General features: G+C 34.5%; 1 protein-coding gene across 1 annotated transcript in view; it reads right to left on the bottom strand.

Annotated features, from left to right (window-relative positions):
• TRHDE (thyrotropin releasing hormone degrading enzyme) overlaps positions 1-27,327 on the bottom strand; it is a 448,987-nt gene that overhangs the window by 80,538 nt on the left and 341,122 nt on the right. Inside the window, exons 8-12 of the mRNA XM_002687170.7 lie at positions 22,166-22,231; positions 21,347-21,534; positions 14,862-14,950; positions 6,108-6,238; positions 5,940-5,995 (exon numbers count right to left, since the gene is read on the bottom strand). Coding sequence (XP_002687216.4) covers positions 5,940-5,995; positions 6,108-6,238; positions 14,862-14,950; positions 21,347-21,534; positions 22,166-22,231 — 530 coding nt within the window. The remainder of the gene's footprint in view (positions 1-5,939; positions 5,996-6,107; positions 6,239-14,861; positions 14,951-21,346; positions 21,535-22,165; positions 22,232-27,327) is intronic.

The following is a 27,327-nucleotide window of genomic DNA, read 5'->3' as shown; positions in this document are numbered from 1 at the left end:
TCATCTAGCCCAGTTCAGGATGAACTTGCCTTTTAGGTACACAGTGCTCCTATTTTCTGCAATAAGCAAAGAAATAATGAACACATGTGTTGCAGGAGAAACTTTAAACAAAGTGCAGGAGGACCATCCAGAAGACACAGACCTTCTAATAAAAACTATGAAACACGAAGTCTCACAGGCAGCAGATGACTACCACTTAGTTTGCAAACGTTAAGTCGGCTTTAACAATGCTGCTAGCTCATGAAACTACAGCCCAGAAACAGCAACAACACAGGAGGGTGGGTCTGGAGTAGTCTCATCATCTGCTTCATGAGCCATTAGATTTTCACTGACTCACCTACTGAATTTGCAGTTCTTCTAACAGCACTCCTGAGAGTTCTCTCAGGTTTTTAAACTCAGAAACAAGTTGATAAAAATGTATGTATTAATTTTTTAACTCACAGAGTCTTCAGAAAGGTATTGAGTACTACTGATGGCAGCTCACCAGTACTTCAAGCACTTCTAGGTGTGACATTCATGATCTCCAGGCCCAGGGCTTTGTGCTTATTGCAAATACATCACTAGTATTTTAAAAGAGATAACTGTTATCTTCTTTCCCAACACAACTTGCAAACTAAGCTATAAGATTCTGCCCTAGCTGAGGCTTTTTTAGGTGATTGGATCCTTAATGGAATAGCCTACAAAAGAATTTTTTAATTCTTAAAAATATGCTATTCAGGCTAAAGTATATGTTATGACATTAATAATGTAGTAATCTGGCATGTGTTAAACTTAACTTCATTAAGTTTTCCAGGAAACTGGTGACTAAATAAATAAATCAGTGCAGTAACTGCCCAGGGCAAGGGTGGCAATGATGATTTATCTCTGGAATTCTTTTGAATATGAACAAATGTTCCAAAAATTTTTCATGTATTTTTAATATTTTCAAACAAAATATCACATAGGTCCACAATCCAATGATACACACTTGCACAGCTTTTTAAAATCAGAGCATGTCAATGGCTTTTAATATCCAGTGGTTATTATATTTTCTATGGCAAATATTCCAAATTTCCAGTTTCTACTATAGTAAGTGAATAAATAACTTCAATATGAGTTCTTATATAATCTAACTGCCAATTCCACTCCTTCTCAAATCTATGTTTTAATCAATTTGTTCCATGAGTATCACTGCAGAGTTCCCTTGCCTTAAATCCATCCTCTAGTTTACATTTTCCCCTGCTCTCATTTTGCTACTTTTAAACCTTTAATGGATTTTCATAGCAAACTTTCATTCTCTTGATATTATTTCCTATATGATGCCCATCATCCTTGGACAGAAAGATCAAGCCAGTCAATCATAAAGGAAATCAATCCTGAATATTCACTGAAAAGACTGTTGCTACAGCTGAAGCGCCAATACTTTGGCCACCTGATGTGAAGAGCTGACTCACTGGAAAATACCCTGATGTTGGGAAAGACGGAGGGCAAGAGGAGAAGGGGGTGACAGAGGATGAAATAGTTGGATGGCACCAGTGACTCAATGGACATGAGTTTGAGTAAACTCAGGAAGAGAGTGGATAGGGAAATCTGGCATGTTGCAGTTCTGGGGGTCACAGAGTCAGACATGACTTAGCAACTGAACAACAACAATCTTTCTAGACCACATTAATTCTTTACTTTCCAACACTTTCATAATATTTTATTCATCATATTGACACACTGAATATAGTTTATTGTCTACAGTGTATTGTCCCTGCTAGACCATGAACTCATTGAAAACAAGAACTGCATCTTGTTCATTTTTATATCTCCAGATCTAGCAATGCTTCATCACAACAAAGCCCAACAACAAACATGATGGACCACTTACAAAAAAAAAAAAAAAATCTAGGCATTTAGTCACTAATTTCAAAGTTCAGGTCATGATACAATGACATTTGCAAGGCAACTGATTAGTTCCTTACACACAAGGAATGAAAATTAGAACATGTAAGTGCAAAAGCAGTGCCATTTCCTATATAAGCATATATCATTTAAAAAAAAAATGAGGGAATAATATGACATCACCAGAACTCATGTAAATAAAGCTACACTAAGGACCTAAATAAGTGGGGATAACTGCTTTGGTATTGGAAAACTCACATTTGAAAAGATGCTAATTCTTTAAAAATTAACTTATAAATCCAATGCACATTCAGTCATAACTACAGCAGGATTTTTAACGGCTTTGTCAAATTGATTTTGAGACCTATACTTAAGAGAAAAAATATGTAGGATTTTGAACAAGAGGAAATGTCGCCAACCACAACACACTATAAAGCTAAGCTAATCAGAACAACGTGGTACTAGTGCCAAAAAGAACAGAGACCCGGTGAACAGAACCAAACCAATCCCCTCAAAGAAAAATATCAGCATTAAGATAAAGAAATCATTTCAGATCTATGAATAAGAAAGGTCTTGTAAACAAACAGAATTAAATAACTGGTTATAAACGTATAATGTTAAAGAAAGCTGTGCTATACATAAAAACTCATTAGAGAAGAAGGGGTTGAGAAAATAGATGTAAAAATAAAATAGCTTACAAATAAAAAAATGAAACATTTTCAAAATGTTCATATAGCAAGGGTCTCCTATGGAAAGCAGAACCAGAGAAACAGAAAACTACAAATGGAATATCATGTAAATTAAAAGCCATTGAGATGATGAAATACATCACAAAGTTAAAAAAAAAAAAAAAGACATGATATTGAGAGAAAATCCTGTAAAATCATCTTCTACAAAAAGGCTTAAAACCTCAAAACATCCAAAATATATAGGAAAAGAGTAGGAAAAACACCTCACCCATCTTCTATTAGACTTTTCTTTTTCTTCTAACTGGGTAACAATTCATAAAAGAAAACTAAATACACATGGAAGATGTATAGGAAAAGATGCACAAGTTATTTTAACTAGTTCTGTAACAACTTCAAAAAACCTTATTTTTGTTTCCATACTGTCAAAAATGTAAAAGATATATATTGTTTACTATCCTGTAGGCAATGAGGGCATTGGGTCCCCTCATACATGGTTGATGGAGGGTTCTACTGGGAAACCCTTTGGAATACAACTTGCAATGTTTATCAAAAAAGTTATGCTCTTTAAACCAAAAATTCCACTTTCAAGAATCAATCGTACCAAAATACATACATGTACAACAAAAGACTGTTCAAGGACATTCAGTGCAGTCTTGATTATAATAATGAAAATTTAGAAAAAGTGGAATAAAGCTCCTCAGACTTATTTTTATAAACAAGTCAGAGAACAGTTCTATTCATGTAAAAAATTAAACTGTATAGAAATTGTTAGAAAAGGGCCAGATTTATATACATCAAATATTGAAATTGTTAGAAAAGGGCCAGATTTATATACATCAAATATTAATCATTTTATCTGAGGATAAAAGCTAGGGGAGGTCACAGAAGGAGAAAAACAAAAGTTTCACATTGTTATCTCTCTTGTTTGAATCAGTACAACCAGAATGCATTCTTGTAGTTTTTATATATTTTAAAAAACAACCATAAAAATTACCTAGAATATGTGTACTTAATTGCACAAAAAATACTGGGCCTGAAAGTTTATGTTCTGAGTAATCAATAATTAATCAGCAATTCATTCAACAAATATATATTGGTATAATCCAGTATCAAAGATTAAGTTAGGCAGTAGTAACATAAGGATGAGACAAGCCCTACCCTCATGATCACTCAAAAATCATAGGGACCCAGAAAAGTAGTTGAACTATAAGGTGACAACTGCCAATGCACAGATACACAGATGTCACCTTAGTCTTGCCGGGGAGGACAGGCAGGTTTCAGGTAAGGTGGTGCAAGTGAAAAAAAAATTTTTTTAAGTGAATAGTAATGTTCCTAACAGACAAGGGGAGAGGAGAAGAATTTCATGTAATGGGCAAAGTCATCCTGACCAAAGGTCACAGGCTCTGCTGTGCTACGTCTTGAGGTGAATGTGATCTCCCATCCCGTACTTGAAACCTGTGCACCCTTAGCTAAGAGGCTAACCCCTCTCAGCCTCCATGTCTATAACATGCTATAACACGGCTGGAGTAAATCACACCTACTCAATGGGTTCACTAAGAAGACTGGACAAAATCAGTCATAAAAGCCTTAGTACAGTATCTGGAACATGTATATTGATAAATATTTGCTACTCTTCTGTGTGTTACCCATAAAGAAGCCAAAAGAATTGCAATATGTTCAGGAAACTGAAAGAAGGGTGAAATAGGCTGGTAGCAAAACTTCAAAACATTTACTAGCTTACACTAAAACATGAAGAATTCCAAGTAACTTCAGAGTGTTTCATGTAAATGCAGAATAAATTTACCTTGGGGTTTATTTACTTCCATGCTAATGGGAGACCTATTTCATGATCAATAGAACAAATTTTAATATATATTCAATGAGATTTGCATATTTCCCTGGTAAATATGTATAAATGATAATGAAATTGTTTACTTGCAAACATTTAAGGCTTCAAAAATTGTTAAAGCAATGTTCAACAACGAATTTAATTTTTGAAAAAAATTCATCTACTAAAATTAAAATATTTCATTTAAAAATAGCTTCTATTATGTAACACAAATCTCCTTTCCTTTCAGTTTCCATCTGCCTCTCTCTTTAGGACGTCACTATATATTTGCTTTCTCACCATCATTTCAAACCCATAAAGATTCACATGAACTATCATTTCGAATCCCCCTCTCCATCTTCCTATATTACCTGGCTCTTATATTACTGCATATATATACGCAAAGCCCTGTCCCTGTCAGTTACTAGCTCTGTGACTTTAGATAACTTACTTGACCTCTCTGAGCCTGTTTCCTCACTTATAAAATGGGAATAATAATAATAATGTAGATCTACTTATAAGGTTGTAAGAATTCTACAAATTATTATATGTAAAACAAAACAGTGTCTGGAATCTTTATTTTTTATTAACTGGTAATATGAGTTACCTTCCAGTACCTTAATTTTTCCTGTGGACCCCTTAACATGTCTCTCTTTTGCCTGCTTCTCTTTCAGGGTAATACATACTCTCCTACTGGCTTTTTGCACTCTCCAAACTCCTCTGTCAAAGTAATCTTCATGTCAGATCTAATACTTTCTTGAAAGTCTTCATATCTTTCTGAATCTTTATCCTCATATATGACTTTCCTCTACCTCTATCATTTCTAAATTTTTGTCCAGTCTTATCATATTATTAAAATAAAACTATATTTGGACATGAAGCAACACAAAATATTAAAAGAACTGAGTTTATTTTACTATTTAGCCTAAAAATTGAGTAAAATAGCTTGGGTTTATGATCAACCTTATTTTAAAGGAATAGCTAATGACTATTCAAAAGAATATCTGATTTTTTAATATTATAAATATAACTCTGAAAATAGATTATTAGAAACAAATATTACTGTAACTAGTACTAAAACTTCTGCTACAAGATTGATATATATTTTGTTCAGAACAGCTTTACCCAGTAGAATATTTATTTCTGTCTTGCAGCACAAGCTTTTCATAATGAATCACATTCAAAAATACATTAAAAAAAGATATACTAGTATATGTCAGGAAAAAAATTGATGCTTGAAGGTACTTTCCATGAAAAATTAAATATGGCACAATGGTCATTTTGTAGACTTCATTAATGAAATTGGAAAGAGATGATTAATCTTGAGTGTTAAATTGAACCTGTGGCGAAAATTGATCAAGCTTCTCCTGGCTCAGAAATACCCTACAGCTACTATTGATCAAGAGTTTGGGCCACTGATTATATCTAAACACAAAGGATGTGAGATAGAAATTATTTTTAAAAGATTTCTGATTCAAAGCATATATACTATTTAGTGTAACAGAGGCAGTCTTAAGAGTGCTAGTTTTATTGTGGAGATCCACAGAAAAACATACCTGGCTAGGCTGAAGGCATCGTCGATCAAACCTGCTCGGTTGCTGACAGAGAGAACCTATGAGGTCAACCAAAAAAAAAAACAAAAACACAAAAATGGAGTTATTTAGGATTAAAATGGCAGATGTTTATATGTCTAAACAGATCTTTAATGAGTAAGTCCAGTTTACCTCATGGTTCCTGATTAATTGATCAATTAATAATCTCCAGTTCCTTAAATCATAGTTGACTCTAAAATAGCCAGTTTGATTGATGTTCCCCAGCAACCAGCTTCCTTTGTCCAAAGTTATCCTATGGTGTTCTGAAAACAGCATTTTAGGGGTAAGAGAGATTTTCAATTTTATGAGTTAAAATAGAAGGAAGTATGCTTTCCTAATATCAAATGTCACAGTACCAATAATTAAAAGAGGACACCATTCTAAATACCTAATTGAAATCTACTCTTTACTCAATTAATCACTATGGTTAGAATTTGCTAGAAAACCTTTAGTTTCTTATTCACTATTACTCAATTAACTGTTTTCTTATAATTAACACTTTTATTCTTGATAAAGCCCTATTATGTATATATAATTATCTTTCTCAAGATAAATATAACCAAGAAATCTACTACTGCATTCATGTGGCTTTCAGTTAGATTGTTTATGTATCTGTGGTTGGAATAAGAAAAAGGCTTCAGGTGCATAATCTACTTATTTTATTCAGGAAGAAAGTGATTAAAACAATAGGGCTCATTTATTTGAAAGTCACTGTTATTTCTTACCCTTTTCCTTGTGCTTTTTGAATGTGCTAATAAATAACAGATTTTCCAGTATCATCAATCATGTTGGGAAAAAGAACCTCATTTAAAGCTCTAATATTACTACATATAATTAGAACAAAGATAATAAATTTTGCTTATTAGAATCACTTTGGAAAATGGTAACTTGATTGCATTCACTGGTTAATTCAATTAAAGGAAGCCAGTAAAAGCAATCTTATAACTTAACATATTTAACCCCTTCAAATATGATACAGAGAACTCATTCACTTTTTATGGCAGCCTTTTATGAATTCCTAAGACTGTAGTCTACAATTCTAATCACTTTGTTGCTGATGCCGTCAGGACTCATGCTTCATAGAAGTAGCATAATGTATGAAGTTATTTAAAACTCTACTATATATATTGGAAGGACTGATGTTGAAGCTGAAACTCCAATATTTTGGCCACCTGATGCAAAGAGCTGACTCATTTGAAAAGACCCTGATGCTGGGAAAGGTTGAGGGCAGAAGGAGAAGGGGACGACAGAGGATGAGATGGTTGGATGGCATCACCGACTCAATGGACATGGGTTTGGGTAAACTCCGGGAGTTGGTAATGGACAGGGAGGCCTGGTGTGCTGCAGTTCGTGGGGTCGCAGAGTCGAACATGACTGAGCAACTGAACTGAACTGAACTGAACTATATATATACATATATATATATATATATATAAAAAATTTTAAAAAAGAGTACAAAACCTGTATTGTTGTAACTATTCTCCTATATAAAAATGTTTGAACTTAGGCCATTGATTGTTTTTGGCTCTCAATTTCCTTACCTATAACCTAAAGGCCAAGTAATGCCATTTAAGGATCCTTCCAATTGTATGATTCAATGGCAAAAGGGGATAATTTATTAGTTTGAGATTTTACACAGCTTAATCTGTGGTACTTAGAAAAATAAATCTGTCAGATATTACTCTAAAATATTTATAACTTTCCAAGTTTCTAATACTTTGTATCTGCATATTTTTCAAAAATGTAATATTTACCCACACAATTTCTGTGAAGCTTTAGAATGTCACCCAATTTTACAAATGTAAAAGTAAAAACAAATAATCTAAAAAACAGCATATAAAATTAGTTCTCATAGAGATTTTAGTTAATCATGTCTGAATTCACTGAACAAAAACTGATTGAAATATTGATGATATTGTTTCTCTAGAGTAACCCTAACTCTTTAGGAATGATAAGATTTTTTTATAACAAAACTTTTAAACATTGATAACAAAACATTTAAAAATTGTTATTGAATTCATATGGGTTAAGAACAAGTTTAATCATTTTCATCTAGCAAGTGATTATTCTTTGAAGAAATTACAATATTAAAGCATTGGGCTTAATAAATACATGATAAAACTTTTTACAATTTTGAAATGGTCATGGATTTCTATATTAAATCTGTTTTTTAAAGCTACTTCCTCCTGATATTTTATATAGATGTTATAACTTACCTTCATATAATGCACTTATTTCTAGTTTTTTGAGCTTTTGAATTCAACAACTTATAGGTAGAATAGAGACAAATTAAAACAGGAAAACAATCCCTACACCTTCTATGTTATCTGAGGAGAAAAAGAAAGGCAAGAATCTATTATTTTTAAATATTCTATTATTAAATTAATAACTAAAACTTGAAGGTTATTACTGTTCATGGATATTTTTATATCTTTGCTATAAATGAAATCCTTGGAGAAATGATTCCCCAAAAGATTTTGTAATAGATTTTTAAATATCTTTTCCATTTTACTTAATTATATCTCTAAAATGTTCTCCAGATTAACTAATGGCAAGCAATGAATTTTAAAGAGATCTTTTCCAATGGTCTAATGAGGTACAGTGTGTGATGAGTACTATAGTAAAAAGTATGGATGTTATATTTCAAGTATTAGTAGTAACAATTAAAATTTATATTTAGAATATATCCAAAATGGCATGAGATTTAAACTACATCAAGGCACAGAGTAGTTGGCATTTTATAATGTTTTATATCTTTATATTTTATTCTTCCTTTTGGAATGAAAAAGAAAGTAGATCAGATCTTTCCACTCAGTACTGGCTGGTTGCAGAACAATGAGAATTTAAAACAAAAACGTGAACCAGGATGCCAAGGGGAAGCATGTGAAACAAATTAACGTATAATAACACACCCTGGTTTTCTCATTGGCTTCTTGTGAGAATCAAATTAGATCATGCTCTGTAGAGATTATAGAGAACCATGCATGTGCATCCTATGGCCAGGTGTTGAAACTGACAGATCTGCAAAGTAACCTACCAAAGTATTAGATCTTGTGTGTGCATGTGTGTCATAAATGAACTTAGAAAAGAAAATCAAGTTCCTAAGACATTTTTGGCACGTTATTTCTCAAGCCTTAATTTTCTCATTTGGAAAGTAGAGACTAAAAAAAAAAATACCTTAAAGGCTATGAGAATCCTATGAGCCAATATTTAAGGGAAGCATTATGCTATTTTTAATATTTACTTCTGATTTTCAGGATCAATTTCCCTTTGAAATTTTTCTTTCCTAACATCTGTCATTAAGTGTATTTCCTTCCACTATACATTAGTTAATAGTCAGTCAATATGAGGGCTACTATGTATAAATGTTTGCTTTCTCAGCATTTTCATAGTAAAAACAAAAGAGAAAAATTTTTTTACCTACTTTCAATAATTCAAAAATTTGTTTTAAAACTGTGTTTAACCTAAAATGATATGTGCCTTAGCTTGGAATTAATTAGATAACCACCCGACACAACAAAAAGTTGAAGTGTCAAGAACATATAATGATACAAATCAAATTCACATTTTATATTGTTTACATTGTTCACTAATGACTTGACCTTAGTATCGTGTGACATCAAATTGATATTATTGATGATGAAAAATTATAAAAGCATCGATCTGTTATAATTAAAAAGTGGAATGTTTAACATATGTTGGTAAGAATTGATCAGAATATGTTCTTACCGTATCTGTGAAGAAACATTTTTCATTAATATTGGTTGACTATATTTTGAGGATAAAAGGTGATCTAAAAGGATACAAATTTAACCTTTTTTCCCTAATCCTTGACTGGTTTCTGTTTTTTATTTGTCATCAGAATGAAGGAGTTCAAGATAGAACTAAATTCACTGAGAACGAGAATAAACATGGAAACTAGGAAGGTTGCCTTTGTTTTATGTCCCACTTGTAAAGTTCTTCCAGATGTATGTATTCATAAAGTTTTCAAGAAACATTTACTTGGTATAGAAATTCCAAACAAAAGCCTCCACATTCAACTGAGACTACATTTTATCAATCAGAAGACTGCTATGATTTAATGGAATATGACACATTGCACTCATGGAGTGAGGGGGTGTGCAAGTAAGAACATCATTCAGTCATGTCCAAACTCTTTGCAACCCAGTGGACTGCAGCCTGCCAGGCTCCTTTGTCTATGCAACTCTACAGGCAGGAATAATGGAGTGGGTAGCCATTTCCTTCTCCAGGGGATCTTCCCCACCCAGGGACTGAACCAGGATCTCCTGCACTGCAGGTGTCTGAGCCACTAGGGAAGCCAAAGTAATACCACAGTCCATGTAAATATCATCTCCTAGAGTTACACGTTGCCCAAAACTATGCAGCTGTGTGTAACAATCAAATGTGTGACCACAGAGGACTTTTTTGGCAAGCTACGGCTTGAAATATCATGTTGTTATTATTTCTGATTAACAATAAAAGACTATAAATTAAAAAAAAAAAAAATCTCTCAAATACCAGTACAACAACCTGTGGTCATTGGTCAAGAAAAGCCATGATAGTAATAATTTAAAATGGAGTATGTGGGCATGTGTGCTCAGTCACTTCAGTCATGTCCAATTCTTTGTGATCTTATGGACCATAGCCCCTCCAGGCTCCTCAGTCCATGGGATTCTCCAGGCAAGAACACTGGAGTGGGTTGCCATGCCCTCCTCCAGGGGATCTTCCCAACCCAGGATCTTCCTGCATTACAGGTGGATTCCTTACCACTGAGCCACCAAGGAAGCCCAAAATGGAGTATAATCTGCAAAAATATTGAATCACCATTCTGTACACCTGAAACTGACATCGTATTGTAAATCAACCAAACTTCAATAAAAATAAAGGTCATGATACTATTGTAGATAATCTGTGGACATCATGGATAACACCATAGAAATAACTAGGGAGTTAGAGGAAATGGACCCTGAGAAAAGAGTTGAAGAAGAATCAGACTTGCCCTGAATCCCTACACTGTCTAAATGTGAAAGCTGGGGCTGATCCTGACACTGGATCAGTATCTAATTTCCCATTTCTATTCTACCTTCTACCTTTTTACTTTATTTCTGAAAACTCTTCTATTTTGTGTCGCTAGCAATTCTATGGAGCAAAGACTTCATTCTAATAGCTGAATTATTACAATAGGAACTCACTGCTTCCACTCATCATTTCATAATAAATTATGTAGATAAATAAAGCAACTACATGAAGGTAAAAGAGAAGTATAAAGAAAATACAGTAAGTGTGAACTCAAAGCATGTTATAAAAACTAATTCAAAGAAATGAAAAGAATAGATTATAGTAAGCAATTTAAAAGGAGATACACCAAGACATTTTAAAGTAAGCCTTTCAGTGCATCATTACATTATATATGAATGTTTTACACACAGTGTATATAAATGAAAGCACATATTTTCATAATATGTGTTAAAAATACAGTAACATGAACATTTGAATAAAAATTCAACTGGAGAAACAAGAGTTTATGTTTCTGGTAAGCAGATTAGATTCTGCTGTAAAACCTTTGTCTTGTATTTATGTGTGTATGTATTTTGACCATTTACATCTCCCTAATAATAGCCAGTCCATTCTAAAGGAGATCAGTCCTGGGTGTTCTTTGGGAGGACTGATGCTAAAGCTGAAACTCCAATACTTTGGCCACCTCATGTGAAGAGTTGACTCATTGGAAAAGACTCTGATGCTGGGAGGAATTGGGGGAAGGAGGAGAAGGGGATGACAGAGGATGAGATGGCTGGATGGCATCACTGACTCGATGGACATGAGTTTGAGTGAACTCCGGGAGCTGGTGATGGACAGGGAGGGCTGGCATGCTGCAATTCATGGGGTTGCAAAGAGTTGGACATGACTGACTGACTGAACTGAACTAAACTGAATAATAACTAGACTGAGGGGAAGAAACAGTATTTTGTTATTTATTTATACTTCACCTTATTTCAAGAAAAGATTTGTTTAAAATGATGCTTATAAAATAGTAAGAAAAGATATATTAGCAGAATATGAGAAAACAGTAAGAAAAACAAAATGTGGAATACTCGACCATTTAAATCTAAATGAGCTGTTACATAAAAATGATCATTGCTTTTTCAATTCAGTGGAAAAGAGAAATAAAAGAGACCTGGTTCACACTCTAGCATGAAGGATTTGGATTGGTTTCAAGAAATAGCTTTCTGATAGTGAATTGAAATGTCACTATCTTACTTTAAGATATTTAGAAACAGAATAGAATCCCATCTTTCTCTGCTCCTTGAGCATTAACCCTACCTAAAGGATGGTTTGATGAGCTACCAAGGCCTCTCATATCTGGCTCTATAATTATCTAATTTTATGGAAACTACTGCCAGACCCATTCTATATAAAGGGCCAGTCTAATAAAGAGAAGATAGCTGGAAAGTGGAATTAAATACGTGGCCATATTGTGGTTTTAATTTGCATTTCTCTGATAATGAGTGATGTGGAGCATCTTTTCATGTGTTTGTTAGCCATCTGTATGTCTTCTTTGGAGAAATGTCTATTTAGTTCTTTGGCCCATTTTTTGATTGGGTCATTTATTTTTCTGGAATTGAGCTGGAAGAGTTGCTTGTATATTTTTGAGATTAGTTGTCAGTTGCTTCATTTGCTATTATTTTCTCCCATTCAGAAGGCTGTCTTTTCACCTTGCTTATAGTTTCTTTTGTTGTGCAGAAGCTTTTAATTTTAATTAGATCCCATTTGTTTATTTTTGCTTTTATTTCCAATATTCTACGAGATGGATCATAGAGAACTCTGCTGTGATGTATGTCAGAGAGTGTTTTGCCTATGTTCTCCTGTAAGAGTTTTATAGTTTCTGGTCTTATGTTTAGATCTTTAATCCATTTTGAGTTTATTTTTGTGTATGGTGTTAGAAAGTGCTCTAGTGTCATTCTTTTACAAGTGGTTGACCAGTTTTCCCAGCACCACTTGTTAAAGAGATTGTCTTTAATCCATTGTATATTCTTGCCTCCTTTGTCAAAGATAAGGTGTCCATAGGTGCGTGGATTTATCTCTGGGCTTTCTATTTTGTTCCATTGATCGATATTTCTGTCTTTGTGCTAGTACCATACTGTCTTGATGACTGTGGCTTTGTAGTAGAGCCTGAAGTCAGGTAGGTTGATTCCTCCAGTTCCATTCTTCTTTCTCAAGATTGCTTTGGCTATTCGAGGCTTTTTGTATTTCCATACAAATTGTGAAATTATTTGTCCTAGCTCTGTGAAAAATCCCGTTGGTAGCTTGATAGGGATTGCATTCAATCTATAGATTGCTTTGGGTAGTATACTCATTTTCACTATATTGATTCTTCCAATCCATGAACATGGTATATTTCTCCATCTATTAGTGTCCTCTTTGATTTCTTTCATCAGTGTTTTATAGTTTTCTATATATAGGTCTTTAGTTTCTTTAGGCAGATATATTCCTAAGTATTTTATTCTTTTCATTGCAATGGTGAATGGAATTGTTTCTTTAATTTCTCTTTCTATTTTCTCATTATTAGTGTATAGGAATGCAAGGGATTTCTGTGTGTTGATTTTATATCCTGCAACTTTACTATATTCATTGATTAGCTCTAGTAATTTTCTGGTGGAGTCTTCAGGGTTTTCTATGTAGAGGATCATGAGGTACCATTTCATGCCAGTCAGAATGGCTGCGATCCAAAAGTCTACAAGCAATAAATGCTGGAGAGGGTGTGGAGAAAAGGGAACCCTCTTACACTGTTGGTGGGAATGCAAACTAGTACAGCCACTATGGAGAACAGTGTGGAGATTCTGTAAAAAACTGGAAATAGAACTGCCATATGACCCAGCAATCCCACTGCTGGGCATACACACTGAGGAAACCAGAATTGAAAGAGACATGTGTACCCCAATGTTCATCGCAGCACTGTTTATAATAGCCAGGACATGGAAGCAACCTAGATGTCCATCAGCAGATGAATGGATAAGAAAGCTTTGGTACATATACACAATGGAGTATTACTCAGCCATTAAAAAGAATACATTTGAGTCAGTTCTAATGAGGTGGATGAAACTGGAGCCTATTATACAGAGTGAAGTAAGCCAGAAAGAAAAACACCAATACAGTATACTAACACATATATATGGAATTTAGAAAGATGATAACGACAACCCTGTATGCAAGACAGCAAAAGAGACACAGATGTATAGAACAGTCTTTTGGACTCTGTGGGAGAGGGAGGAGGGGGATGATTTGGGAGAATTGCATTAAAACATGTATAATATCATATAAGAAATGAATCGCCAGTCCAGGTTTGATGCAGGATACAGGATGCTTGGGGCTGGTGCACTGGGATGACCCAGAGGGATGATATGGGGAGGGAGGTGGGAGGGGGGTTCAGGATGGGGAACACGTGTACACCCATGGCGGATGCATGTTGATGTATGGCAAAACCAATACAATATTGTAAAGTTAAAAAAAAATAATAATAAATATTTTTTAATTAAAAAATAAATAAATAAATATGTGGCCAGTGTTTCAGTGCTTGACATACTGCTCTATTGGGAACTATGATTATAAATTAATTACATTTGGGATTACAAAATAATGCAGTTTAAAACAGTTAAAACTAATACTATAAGAATTTTGTTTTTATTTTTCTCTTTACAATCAAAAACACAAATTTAATAATTATATCAATAGACTGAAATTAGACTATACTTAATTTTATAGAGATTATTCTTCTATATTCTCTAATTTGTTTTTATTCACATGTTTATAACAGCTGAAACCAGAAGTTAAGTTGCTAAACATTTATTTGAGACCAAGTAGTTCCTCAGAGGAAAATATATGTTTTACCTGATTTGTTAGACACCCAAATAATTGCTTCTGAAGATACATGGCTTCTATTTCCTACCACAATAGTTAATGGAATCTGCCACAGGTAACTGCAAAATAAAAGACAAACTTTAGGAATTAAAAAGGGTTGTAACAAATAAACAGTATTTCCTATACATCTTCCATGTGATTTTTTTTTATTATTCTCTTTAGGAAAATTTAAAAGATTCCCCAGTCATAAATGTAAGGAGTAAGTCAAAATGAATTTACTCTTTCAACTCACTAAGCAGACTTGACTTCTAAGAGTTTTAATTTCAATACAAAAGGATGACTACCAGAAAAACAATTTATCTTGGGGGGAAAAAAGATTTGCCTTTTACATGAGGAATAAAAAGTAGCTAAAATCTATAAATCTGAGCCACATAATATATTGATTAAAGTCTTAAAATAACTGCTGTCTACTTGATTCTATATATTACTGCACATTTCAGTGGGTTTATGCATTTACATTTCAACATTCTTCTCATTTACTTGTCTAACTATTTTTAGAAAAAACTTGTAATTTTTTAAAGAAAACTTAATATAGCATACCTAAAGTTACACAGCAAAGTAAGGACAAAAAGAAAAATTAATTAGATATCCCTGAAATCCAGATGAATACAAAGAATACTGTAACACACACTTAATGCTCTGTTTTCTAAAGTGGATTTTCCAAATTGATATGTGAAATCATCCACCAACATGCAGGGATCAGTCATGAGTCTCAGCTATTAAAGAGAAGCATTTTGTAGGCTATGACTTTTGATAGGACAAAAATTGAGGCCTAAACTTGTACATGAAGTAGTACCAATTTAACTTCAAATGAGCAGCCAGAGATAAGCTGGATAGTCTTATAACAAAATCCGGGGACTACATTTTGCCCCCCTATAATACAGCCAGATTATGTTGACCAATCACTGTATCATTAACAAGAGGGGTAGACAACAATATGCAATATGTGAAAACTATTTCTAACTTAAAAACTATAAGAAGATATGCTGTATGATCTCAGTACCCATGAGAGTTAATGGAGAATTTTTCAGGGAACATGTCAGAACTATACACCTAAAAATAGAATTAATATGCCTTTTAATAGGGGGGGGACATCTCCAAATCTGTCATGCTGAATGTGATTATTAGTTTTTCATTTCATGTTTCGTAGTCACAATAAACAATATACTAGTAGCACAAAACTCCAAACAGAAGACTAGGAGAAATTTCTAGTTTTATATCGACTATTATCTCCAACAAAAGTTAATATGTTTAAGATTCTAAATTTTAAAAAGTATATGCTATACTTATTCAGAGAAATATTTTGAGTCCCCACTAAGGGAAGACATGATGCTATACTATAGTGGACTCCAGACAGGTCAGGAAATAAACAACCTATACTTTCATGCTTTGGAGAAGGAAATGGCAACCCACTCCAGTGTTCTTGCCTGGAGAATCCCAGGGACGGGGGAGCCTGGTGGGCTGCCGTCTATGGGGTCGCACGGAGTCGGACACACTGAAGTGACTTAGCAGCAGCAGCAGCAAAATAGTATTGCATTTAGAACACACGTTGGTAAACACAACCCATATACACTCTTTAACACATATCCTAAAACTCGTAACATGAAACTAAGAATATGCCAGAAATATTTTTAAATGGATTTACTGTGAGGAAGATATACAGAGAACTGAGGTAGAAACTTAGATGTAGACAGATACAGCTGTTCTCTAAAAATAATGATGTCGATCATTAGATTATAGCTGTTCTCTAAAAGTATGGAATCATTTTAATTGAAATTATTAAGAGACAACAATACCTAACTCTGCATCTAATTCTCAATTAAGCTATGAACTCACTTTTGTGTACCCAAGATCTTTCAAAAGCCTGGAAATGAAAGGTATTCCATAAGTTGTTGTTGAAATGGATTGAATGGGATTGAATTGAAGTAAAATAAAAGGAACCATATCAGTCTATAATAGAGATTAACTTTATGAAATAGATTTTTTTAGTATATGTCTTCTGTATTGAGTTGGGGCAACTAAATTTTGACATCAAATAAGTATCAGTTAAAGGGCAAAAGATATATTAAAGATGCTTAAAACTTTTCAAGGATAAATGTATCTTTTTATAGCATGGTCATAAAATATTTATGAAGATTATTTGCTCCTAATATAATTATACTTCTAATTTTACACTTATTTAAACTTCACTCTTATAAATAATGAAATTATATATAATAATAAAAATTGAGGTTTTGATATTTGAGTTTTCACAAAAGTCTCAAAAGTGCAGAAAAAGAGATTAATATCAATACCTGCATGTTGTTTACAGACAATTCCACACACAAAAAACTTTCCTAAATGACAACACTGCAGTGTATAGCAATATTCAGATGCAAAAAAGAAAAAAAAGTTATCAGGACACAACCATCAGGACATTTTTGTAAAACTTTTAAAATAGCCTCTATATTTTTCTTAGGAACATTTTTGGCCTCTATTCTATATGCCTATATGTCTGTGTGTGAGTGTGTATATATATGCATGTATGTACATGTATTGATAGACACAAAAACAAAATCTATACATTGTCACAAAGACAAAATAAAAATTACAAATCACTAAGCACATTTTGCTATACTGTAAATACTATGGGGCTTCCCTGGTGGCTCAGAGGTTAAAGAGTCTGCCTGCAAGGTGGGAGACCTCAGTTAGATCCCTGGGTCTGGAAGATCCCCTGAGAAGGAAATGGGAACCCTACAAGTTATTTTTTGTAACTTTCCAATCAACATAGATTTGAACTTTCCACCAATTTCATTTTAAGATCAAAGAATGACAATTATGTTCCTTTGTAATTACAACTTAAAAGGCTAGGGACCCTCTATATCATGGGCGAAAAGCTCTGTGCGGTGTGCTGCAAAAAGAAAAAAAAAGGAAAAAAATCCAAGACGCAGTGAGTTTTTTAAAAGAAACTAGAAAAAAGAATGTGTGAAAGTAGCTTGTACACCTGACCCTTAAATTTAACTTGAATGTTCTGTCATATAATTTTAAGAAGAAAAGAAAAACAATACATTTCAACAGACTCTCCAGATAATTTTTTTCTTTAATAGTCCCTGAGAATACCTCTCTTCATGTAGGTCACATTTTTATAATAAAGCAATGTTTATTCTAATGATTATGTTAAGGTAGAAAAGAATAGTTGCTTATTTTAGCTTGAGTGAAAAATCTTTTTCTCTTTTTAATTGTACCAGTATTAGTAAAGCATTCAAGCAGATGCCATGAAAAATGGTTCTCAGAGGCCGCTGTCATTAGACCCAAAACAAAAGGAGATAAATGTAATTCTCGATAGCACAAGACTCCAAGAAGCTTCATACATGTGAGAGACATTACTGAATCTTTATATTAACTTTATTAAAAAAAAAAAAGCTACACAAAGTTACAACTTTCCAAATATAAAAATACTAGCAAATATGTTACTTTCATATATCAACTAACTTTATGTAATTATTATATAAAAATCTTTCCTTTCTCTGCTGTAACATAGCTAGCTACCTCATATGAAAAATAAAATGACTATTGTTGTTCAGTCGCTCAGTCGCGTCCAGCTCTTTGCAACCCCATGGACTGCAGCACACCAGGCTTCCCTGTCCATCACCATCTCCTGGAGCTTGCTCAAACTCATATCCACGAATTAGTGATGCCATCCAACCATCTCATCCTCTGTCGTCCCATTCTTCTCTTGTCTTCAGTCTTTCCCAACATCAGGGCTTTTCTAATGAGTCAGCTCATCGCATCAGTTGCCAAAGTACTGGAGCTTCAGCTTCAGCGTCAGACCTTCCAATGAGTATTGAGGATTGATTTCCTTTAGGATGAACTGGTTTGATCTCCTTGCAGTCCAAGGGACTCTCAAGAGTCAACCAACACCACAGTTCAAAAGCATCAATCTTTAAGTGCTCAGCCTTCTCTATGGTCCAGCTCTCACATCCATGCGTCACTACGGGGAAAACCATATCTTTGACTATACTGACCTTTGCTGGCAAAGTAATGTCTCTGCCTTTTAATGACTGTGTACATTTAAAATGTTCTAGGCATGTTATAGTATTCTAGTGTCCTCTACAAAATCGAAGACAAAGAATTGATTATGCTGTCCTAGAAAATATTCTCAGTGGGGTTTCTGGCATAAATGAGCTCTATGGTTTACTGCACTATTTGCATTATATAATGAAGATCTAAGAAGTTTACAAAGAGCAGATAGAATTGACCACAACATTATAGTGAATTAAATGATCAGTTATATAAAAGTGAATACTAAAATTTCAACCGTAAACTCTATTATTTCAAAATAGATAAAAAATAAATGTTGAGGCTGATGGGATTCCATGCATTATCTCACTCAATATTTTCTATGCCAAGTTCTTAGCATTCAAAACATCCATGTGATTTTATAACTTCAGCAAAAGCAAAGCTCTGTAGATGCTATATATGCCTATACATCCTGGAAGAAAGTCTTACTTTAGAGAATGAGACTCGTGGCTGATACATCTGGAGCATGTTATAGGTTGACAGAATATTTTTGTTCAAAATTTGTTCTATCGTTTGCATGTCCTTTATGTTTTTCTGCATCAGTGATGCTTGTGTCAGCTTGATCATTTTCAAAGGCACGGCCTGAATCTCTGACTTTGCCACAGTCAAGTACTTTTTATGCACTTCCTGGCAGGCCTAGGGTGATGCATAAGCAGGTTTCACCTGGGGCCAGACAGTGGTTGACTGGAAGCACTGTTTGGCAGCTGTGAGTGATTCAGCCTGGGTAAAGAAGTGTTGACAGGATCAGACCCTGATAATGTGGCAGAATAGTACCTTGTATTCCACAGGTCCAAACAGTTGAATTGCAAGGGCAGTTTATTGAAGGACAGTGTATCTACTGACCAGGAAACTTACAATACTTTCTTAAGTGGCTTCCCAATTTAGTCAGCAGAAAACATCCATGACTTCTCAGTCACTTCTACGTGGACTCTGTCTTGGAGCTACCCTACTTAGAATGATGTCTGTTCCATTTAGATATAACAAAGAAAGTTAATGCATGCTTTGTATAACCTAGATACTGGTGCACGATCAAATCAGAATTCTTAATATTCCACATGGGAGACAGCATGATCAGTCTACAGTCCACACCTCATTTAACTTATTAATTTAACCTCCATCCTTCCCTGTCCCCAGTTCTCGACTTCTTATCAAGATACTTTAGAAAAAAGAAAATGCAATGATTTAAGTTATACTATCTTTCCTTGGCTCAGCTTTAATGAAATGCAAAACAGTGGGAAAACATGAAATAGAAAATAAACACTATATGCTGAATTTTCAGTAATGAAATAAGAATTTCAAATGAAAGTTAAAATAACAACAAATCAAATTCTATGTATGTTGCATTTAGTGGTTTTTAAACACTAAAAGTTAAGGAAAGGAACATATTTTGATACTATGTGACTTTGATACATAGACTAAATGGATCTAGTTTGAGTTCCTTTGGTTCAAACACTATTTATCTTGGTTTTATATTTCTGTTGGTTTTAACAGGTCTTTCTGGATTGTTAGTTTCTATTGTCTGTTTTTCAGAGAAGGCAATGGCAACCCACTCCAGTACTCTTGCCTGGAAAATCCCATGGATGGAGGAGCCTGGTAGGCTGCAGTCCATGGGGTCTCGAAGAGTCAGACACTACTGAGCGACTTCACTTTCACTTTTCACTTTCATGCATTGGAGAAGAAAATGGCAATCCACTCCAGTGTTCTTGCCTGGAGAATCCCAGGGACTGCGGAACCTGGTGAGCTGCCGTCTATGGGGTTGCACAGAGTCAGACACGACTGAAGCAACTTAGCAGGTAGCAGGATTGTCTGTTTTATAAATCTCAGTTTTCTCAATACTATTCATTTCAAAATATTTTAACTTTCTTAAATTTAATTCAATAAACATTTATAGGGAAAACTAAAAAATCATACATTATTTTATTTTATTTTTCCCTCATCCTGGGAAAGACTGAAGGCAAAACGAGAAGTGGGGTAACAAAGGCTGAGATGGTTAGATTAGATACCATTAGATATTAGGTAAAATTAGATACCATCACCTACTCAGCGGACATGAGTTTGAGCCGACTCCGGGAGATAATGAAGGACAGGGAAGCCTGGCATGCTGCAGTCCATGGGCTCACAGAGTCGGACACAACTTACTGACTGAACAACATTTTTTTAAATGACCGTAATAATTTAAATCCTGTCCTCTTAATGAAACAACTTTGGTATGCTGTCACATTGATAGTTAAAATATCTGGAAATGGAAGTGAAAAAGGGCTCAAAATGAAAACATCATATGCAAATAAAGAAATGAAAACTATATTTCACATACATTTCATAATTATGTTATCAATTCTTTTTAAAATGTTAAAGTGCAAAAAAAAGGATTTTTTTCACGTAAAAAAAAATTGTACCTGTTATTTTGAGGTTCATGTGCTTTAGTTTTAGCACTGATATCATAAATAAAATGCTGCTGGGTAATTATTATTCTATTTTCAGCTGTTGTATTTCCCAAGATGGTGATAACGGGATAACCCATCTGGAGAGTCCACTGATCCATTACTTCTTGTATATTTACGTATTTTCCATTCCTTTTTAAAGCCTTTATAATTAAAATTGTATAAATTAATTTTATAAACATGAATTATAAACATAATTAACATTAAACCATTTTCATGTTTACCTTTATGACTTATTTCAGGATGAAAACACTTAAAATCAGTGAAACTAATATACTGTGTTAGTAAAATTAATCTTCTTGCCTTAGCTTAAGCTTCATGTGTATATAACAGAAATGAAAGCTTTATCAATATTAACATTTTTAACCTAATGGAGGATAAAACATATTTTATTGTTAAAGCAAGTACTTGAAGCATCATTAACATATCCAGTGTGTCTAGTATTAAATGCTTCTATTCATTTATAGAGAAAAAATTCTTTACCGTCAATATTTCACTCAAACATGAATATCTGACACCATATTAAAATCAGATTTCAGAAGTATTATCATATTTGAAACTAGGCAAGGTATCTTAACAATTTGTAGCTGAATTAATTTTTAAACCTCATCATCCTTATAATACATCAAATACAAAACAAGAAAGCATATCAAGAAAAGGGAAACATAAAAAGTGAAAACAAACCATCAGTGTCAATAAAAGTTATGAATGTTTTATAAACTCAATTCAAATATTCAGGAAGAGGCTTTGGTTTTCAAGCTTCCTATACTTTACCTCTGACAGTGTATTCCAGAGATCATTTCTGGCTGCATTGCCATACTTATGAATAGTTAAGTAATCCTACAAAGAATATAAAATAGTAATTAAAATTCAAAGGCTAAGTAATTTCCAGTAAACACATTTGTTTCTCTGTTTAATTAATTATTTCCAATTGTTGGAACTATATTAAAACGATAAAGACATGCCAAAAAATAAAAGAATCTCATTTTAAAATATTCCAAAGAGATTGAACTATAGCATATTTTTAATTAAATCATCAAACAGTACTAATCTCTTAAAATTTATTTTCATATATGTCATCACTTCTTATGGATTTCCAGGGTCAAATATCTTCCTCAAATTTAGCAAGTTAAATTCAGGCAATTTTGAAGAAACTACTTATGCAGTGAAATATTTAGGGGAAACTTTCTCATCAGGATTTCATGCTGAAGTGTTGAAAACATATTTTGTCTTATGGGAAAAGAAAAAAAGAAACCAAAAACCTGACTTATATGTACAAATGCGAAGAGGGATTGTTTTGCCAAAAAGGTGATGACTATCTCCATGACCTCTCCAGTTACCTAGTCTCTCTGCAAAGGACAGGCTGCCTTGTACAAAACGATACATGCTTATTTTCATGAGCTTGAAACACATTAATATTTAATAAAAAAATCAATCCTGAGTTTATATACTATTTTAAAGCTTAGGGCTTCACATTTTCCATTTTCCATCACTAGTAGTTAACTGCATATACTTCTGTTTCATGTCTTTCTAAGAAGCATGGTTTATGTCACTGTGAATATGTTATTTATGACTTCTTGACATTATTTTTTTCTGAATCCAAAGTGGAAAGATCAATATAAAACACTGTTATATGTTATAAAACAGTATCCCCTCATTCATCTGAAATTTCATGATCTCTAGAACACGTAGGTAGTAGGCAAAATTCTAATTTACATCATAGTACTAAAACTGAAAAAAAAAAAAAATGCTGACTCCTTTCAGTACTTTATGTAGAGTGGAATACTTTGGGGATAATTAAAGTTGGGGAAGAAAATTTTCTGAAATACAAATTGTAGCACCTGTGACAGATTCCGCTTTCTTGGCAACTCACAGCACAGCAAATGGCAACCCCTGCTTAATCAGACCCGTAGAGATGCAACGCCCAACACTCAGCAATCACAAATACATCGTCACCATCAAGTGTTAGGAATAACTTTACTGAAAAATTACAAGTGAATGACCAATCTGAATCCTAATTTTGTCTTTGAACCTGCCATATGAAGCATTTCCATTTAGATCCCAGGGACCAGGATTTAAATCAGTTATTTCAGATTTAGTTTTCAGAATTATTTTTTATACTTGTTTAGCATTTAAATCGGAGAAGGCAATGGCACCCCACTCCAGTACTCTTGCCTGAAAAATCCCATGGATGGAGGAGCCTGGTGGGCTGCAGTCCATGGGGTCGCTAGGAGTTGGATACGGCTGAGCGACTTCACTTTATTTTTTCACTTTCATGCATTGGAGAAGGAAATGGCAACCCACTCCAGTGTTCTTGCCTGGAGAATCCCAGGGACGGGGGAGCCTGGTGGGCTGCCGTCTAGGGGGTCGCACAGAGTCGGACACAACTGAAGCGACTTAGCAGTAGCAGCAGCAGCATCTAAATTGGAGAAGGAAATGGCAACCACTCCAGTACCTTTGCCCAGGAAATCCCATGGACGGAGGAGCCCGGTAGACTACAGTCCATGGGGTTGCAAAGAGTCAGACACGACTGAGCAACTAAACTGGGGAAAAACAGGAATTATGAAACATAAATTTAAATTGTATTTTCCCTGTAGCTCAAACAGTGAAGAAAATGCCTGCAATTCGTGAGACCAAGGTCCAATCTCTGGGTCAGGAAGATCCTCTGGAGAAGGAAATGGCAATCCATTCCAGTATTCTTGCCAGGAAAATCTCATAGACAGAGAAGCCTGGAGGGCTACAGTTCATGGGGTTGCAAAGAGTTGGACACGATGCAGCGACTAATACTAACACCAATGAAAAAGCATTAAAAGTAGAACTATTTATTATTGGGTTCTGCTTATGGATAGTGCTGCTCAAATAATCCAAAAGAGAGAACAAAGGAATACTACACAGACCTTGAAGGTCCAATAGATAACTACAGGTTTCTCTTCACGGGCAGACCATAAAAATCCAATGGTTCGTGAGATCAGTTGTCCTGGGCCCAATGGTAATCAACTTGAGCTCTTGGTTCACTCCTCAATTTAGAATAAATTGCTTCAAATGTACGTTTCAAGCAAGCTGAAATGGCAATTATCCAAGCTTGGCAAGGTGTTCCAACTTGCCTGCCTCAATATTCAAGGCAGCTCATGCCTTCTTGGCCTGCCAGCAGACCCATTCAGTTTTGGGGTGTTCTAGAATCCTACGCATGTCATCTCTTTTCTCTACAATAAAACCCAAATGTTTTCCTCAGTTATTGTAGCCTTCCTCTTGCACAAATATAGTCATATTTTGAATTGAAATTTTGTTTGGTCTTTGTAGAATTACAGAAAAACGTAAAGAACAGTGTGCTTTTTTGATGATCAATCATTTATTTCTTTGTTCATTCTACAAAATGTAAGGCGCACTCTGCCTGTGCCAGGCAGCCTACCAGGAGCTGGGCAGCAGTGGTGGATAAGGCGTACTGAGGACTGCAAATGAGACAACCTGTGGAGGGAGGGTTCTGTGACTGAAGGCGGGCAAGTCCTGGTGCAAGAACCACTTGACAAGATGAATGAAACATTTGATATGAGTTTGAATAAGACTTTAAGCTCCTTTCAAAACTACAAGCCAATGAATATGGAGATGGCTGGAGTTGTGAACCAGAAATGAAAACTTTTATTATATTATGTGTATGAAAGTCAATCAATTTGACATTACAATACAAAGCAGAAAAATGATTTAATATTAACTCTGTAAAGAGAATTGTGGGTTCTCTACACAAAGTATTTCAGAAACAGTAGAGCTGTTGAAAAGAATAAAACAAAGATGGCCATCATATTCTAAAGGAATATAACTAACAATATAAACTGATTAAAAGTTAAAAGCATGTTAAGCACAAGTATAGTCTGATACATAAAGTGCAGGAATGGAAGTCTGACTGTTCAAATCCATCCTCCAATGCTTCCTAGTTAAATGATCCTTGGCAAGTCACTTAACTTCTTTGTGACTATCTTCATACCCATAAAAATAAGGATAATAAAAGTAACTGCTACATAGAGGTTTTCTGAGGATTAAATGATTTAATATCGATACAATCTTTAAAAGTGAAGAGTGCCTAATACAGTAATGTCTATTCAATAGACAGTAGCTGCTATAATCTTTTTAATCATTTCCGGCTACAGGTTGGAAAACAGAGTAACAAAAAAAAAGGCATCATTAACGGTAATAAAGAACATAGTACATGAGAACAATAATATTTGTCTCCCTTTTAGCTGTGTAAGTTGCTTTATATTTTTTCATTAAATCCCATGACAACATTTATGAGTTAGGTGTTAATATTATCACTCAATAAATCCAAACACCAGAACTGAGAGACTCCAGCCCATGTCCAAATCCTATACCTGTCTATACAACTTCTGACCCAAATCTAGTATCTGTGAGATGACACACAGGTGACTAAGAGTTTTGTTCAAAGCTGAACTCATCATCCTCCCCCGCATCAGCTCCCTTTGGGAGCACTTCCCCAGGAATAACCCTCCATCCACTGCAACCAGAAATCAAACAAGATGGCTCTCTTCCCCTCCCCACTACATTCAGATAATGATAAAACATTCTCCCAATACTCCCCGTTCCTTTCGCCTGTTTCACAATGACTCTACACTATTTTGTCCAGATATACTGACTACTGCTATTATTTCTGTTTTCTCCCTCTAAAATCTAATCAAATCACTCAGCCATGCATAACTACTTTTCATCAAATATATACATGAATCCCTGCTGTATTCAGAATGTCATTCAAACACACTTCAGTGTAACTTAAAGGTGTCCCTCATGGTCTGGTCTCTCTGTACTGCTCCAATCCCACCCACTACATTGTTGCCTCCCTGCCTCAATTTAGTCATTTGCAGCTTTCTTGAAGCAGGTGCCTACTGACTACTTTCCCCCTTGTCTAGCTCCCTACACATGCAGTTCTCTACGTACTCTTTTCTCCTTTGCCCATTTGAATTCAATTCAATCTCTAGGACTCAAACTTACTTTTGTTTCCTCCGGAATCCTTTCTTTTGCATTCCCACTCTCTTCCTAATTCTGAGTTAAGTACCCCTCATATTCTCACATTTCAATATATAGCAGCAATTATCACACTGTGTCATGACTGCTTGTTAGTTAGTCTGGCTGCCCACGTAGTCTGTTAACTCCATGAGAGTAAGATCCCACAATTACCATTTACTGCTATTGAGCCAGCACATATGTGTCCAGCCTGGTATCAGTACATGTCCAATATATTTGCGAGATTTCTGACTTTCCTTACACAAAATGCCTTTCTGCTGACAGCTGACAATGCAGAGAGAGAGAGATTTCTTGTACCTAAAACATTTCCCCCCAAACACCATCTTTAAACACTTATAGAGGAATTTATTATTTCAGTGCTTATTTGTCAGAGATATAACTTGCATTGATGTATACAGCTGGCTGTGATGTCATCAAGAGTGTACACTATATTGGATATGAGACCATTTTTTGTTTTACTTTCTTGGCTAACAAGTAACACAGTTCATAACATTTTATGTATAAAAGCCAGAGGGACTAAAAAAGACAAAGGGGAAAAGTAAAAAGTGCACTGAAGAAGTAAAGCATTATTATCTTTTAAGATTTACATAGAAATAATTATGGAATACTTACTCTCCTATTAACAGGCCCTTCAGCATGCTGAAACAGAGGATCAAACATATATAGGGTGTATTCTTTATGACATGGAGGGAGAGTTTGACAAAATTCAAAGACGTTTAGCTGCAAGTAACAAAAAATCCAGCCTGGAATGACTTTTTTTTCAATAACAAGATTTATTTTTTCCAACTATAAGAAGATGAGATAGTGCTACAGCTCTTTTCCAGTGGAATTCTTTAGGCTCCACATTTACCTAAGTTTGGCTTCATCTTCAGGTTTGGGGTTAGATTGCTGAAGCAATCCCAGTCAAC

Source organism: Bos taurus, chromosome 5 (genome assembly GCF_002263795.3).
Source record: "Bos taurus isolate L1 Dominette 01449 registration number 42190680 breed Hereford chromosome 5, ARS-UCD2.0, whole genome shotgun sequence".
NCBI lineage: Eukaryota > Metazoa > Chordata > Mammalia > Artiodactyla > Bovidae > Bos > Bos taurus.
The sequence above is the reverse complement of the archived record's forward strand: the minus strand, read 5'-3'. Positions and strand labels throughout refer to the sequence as shown.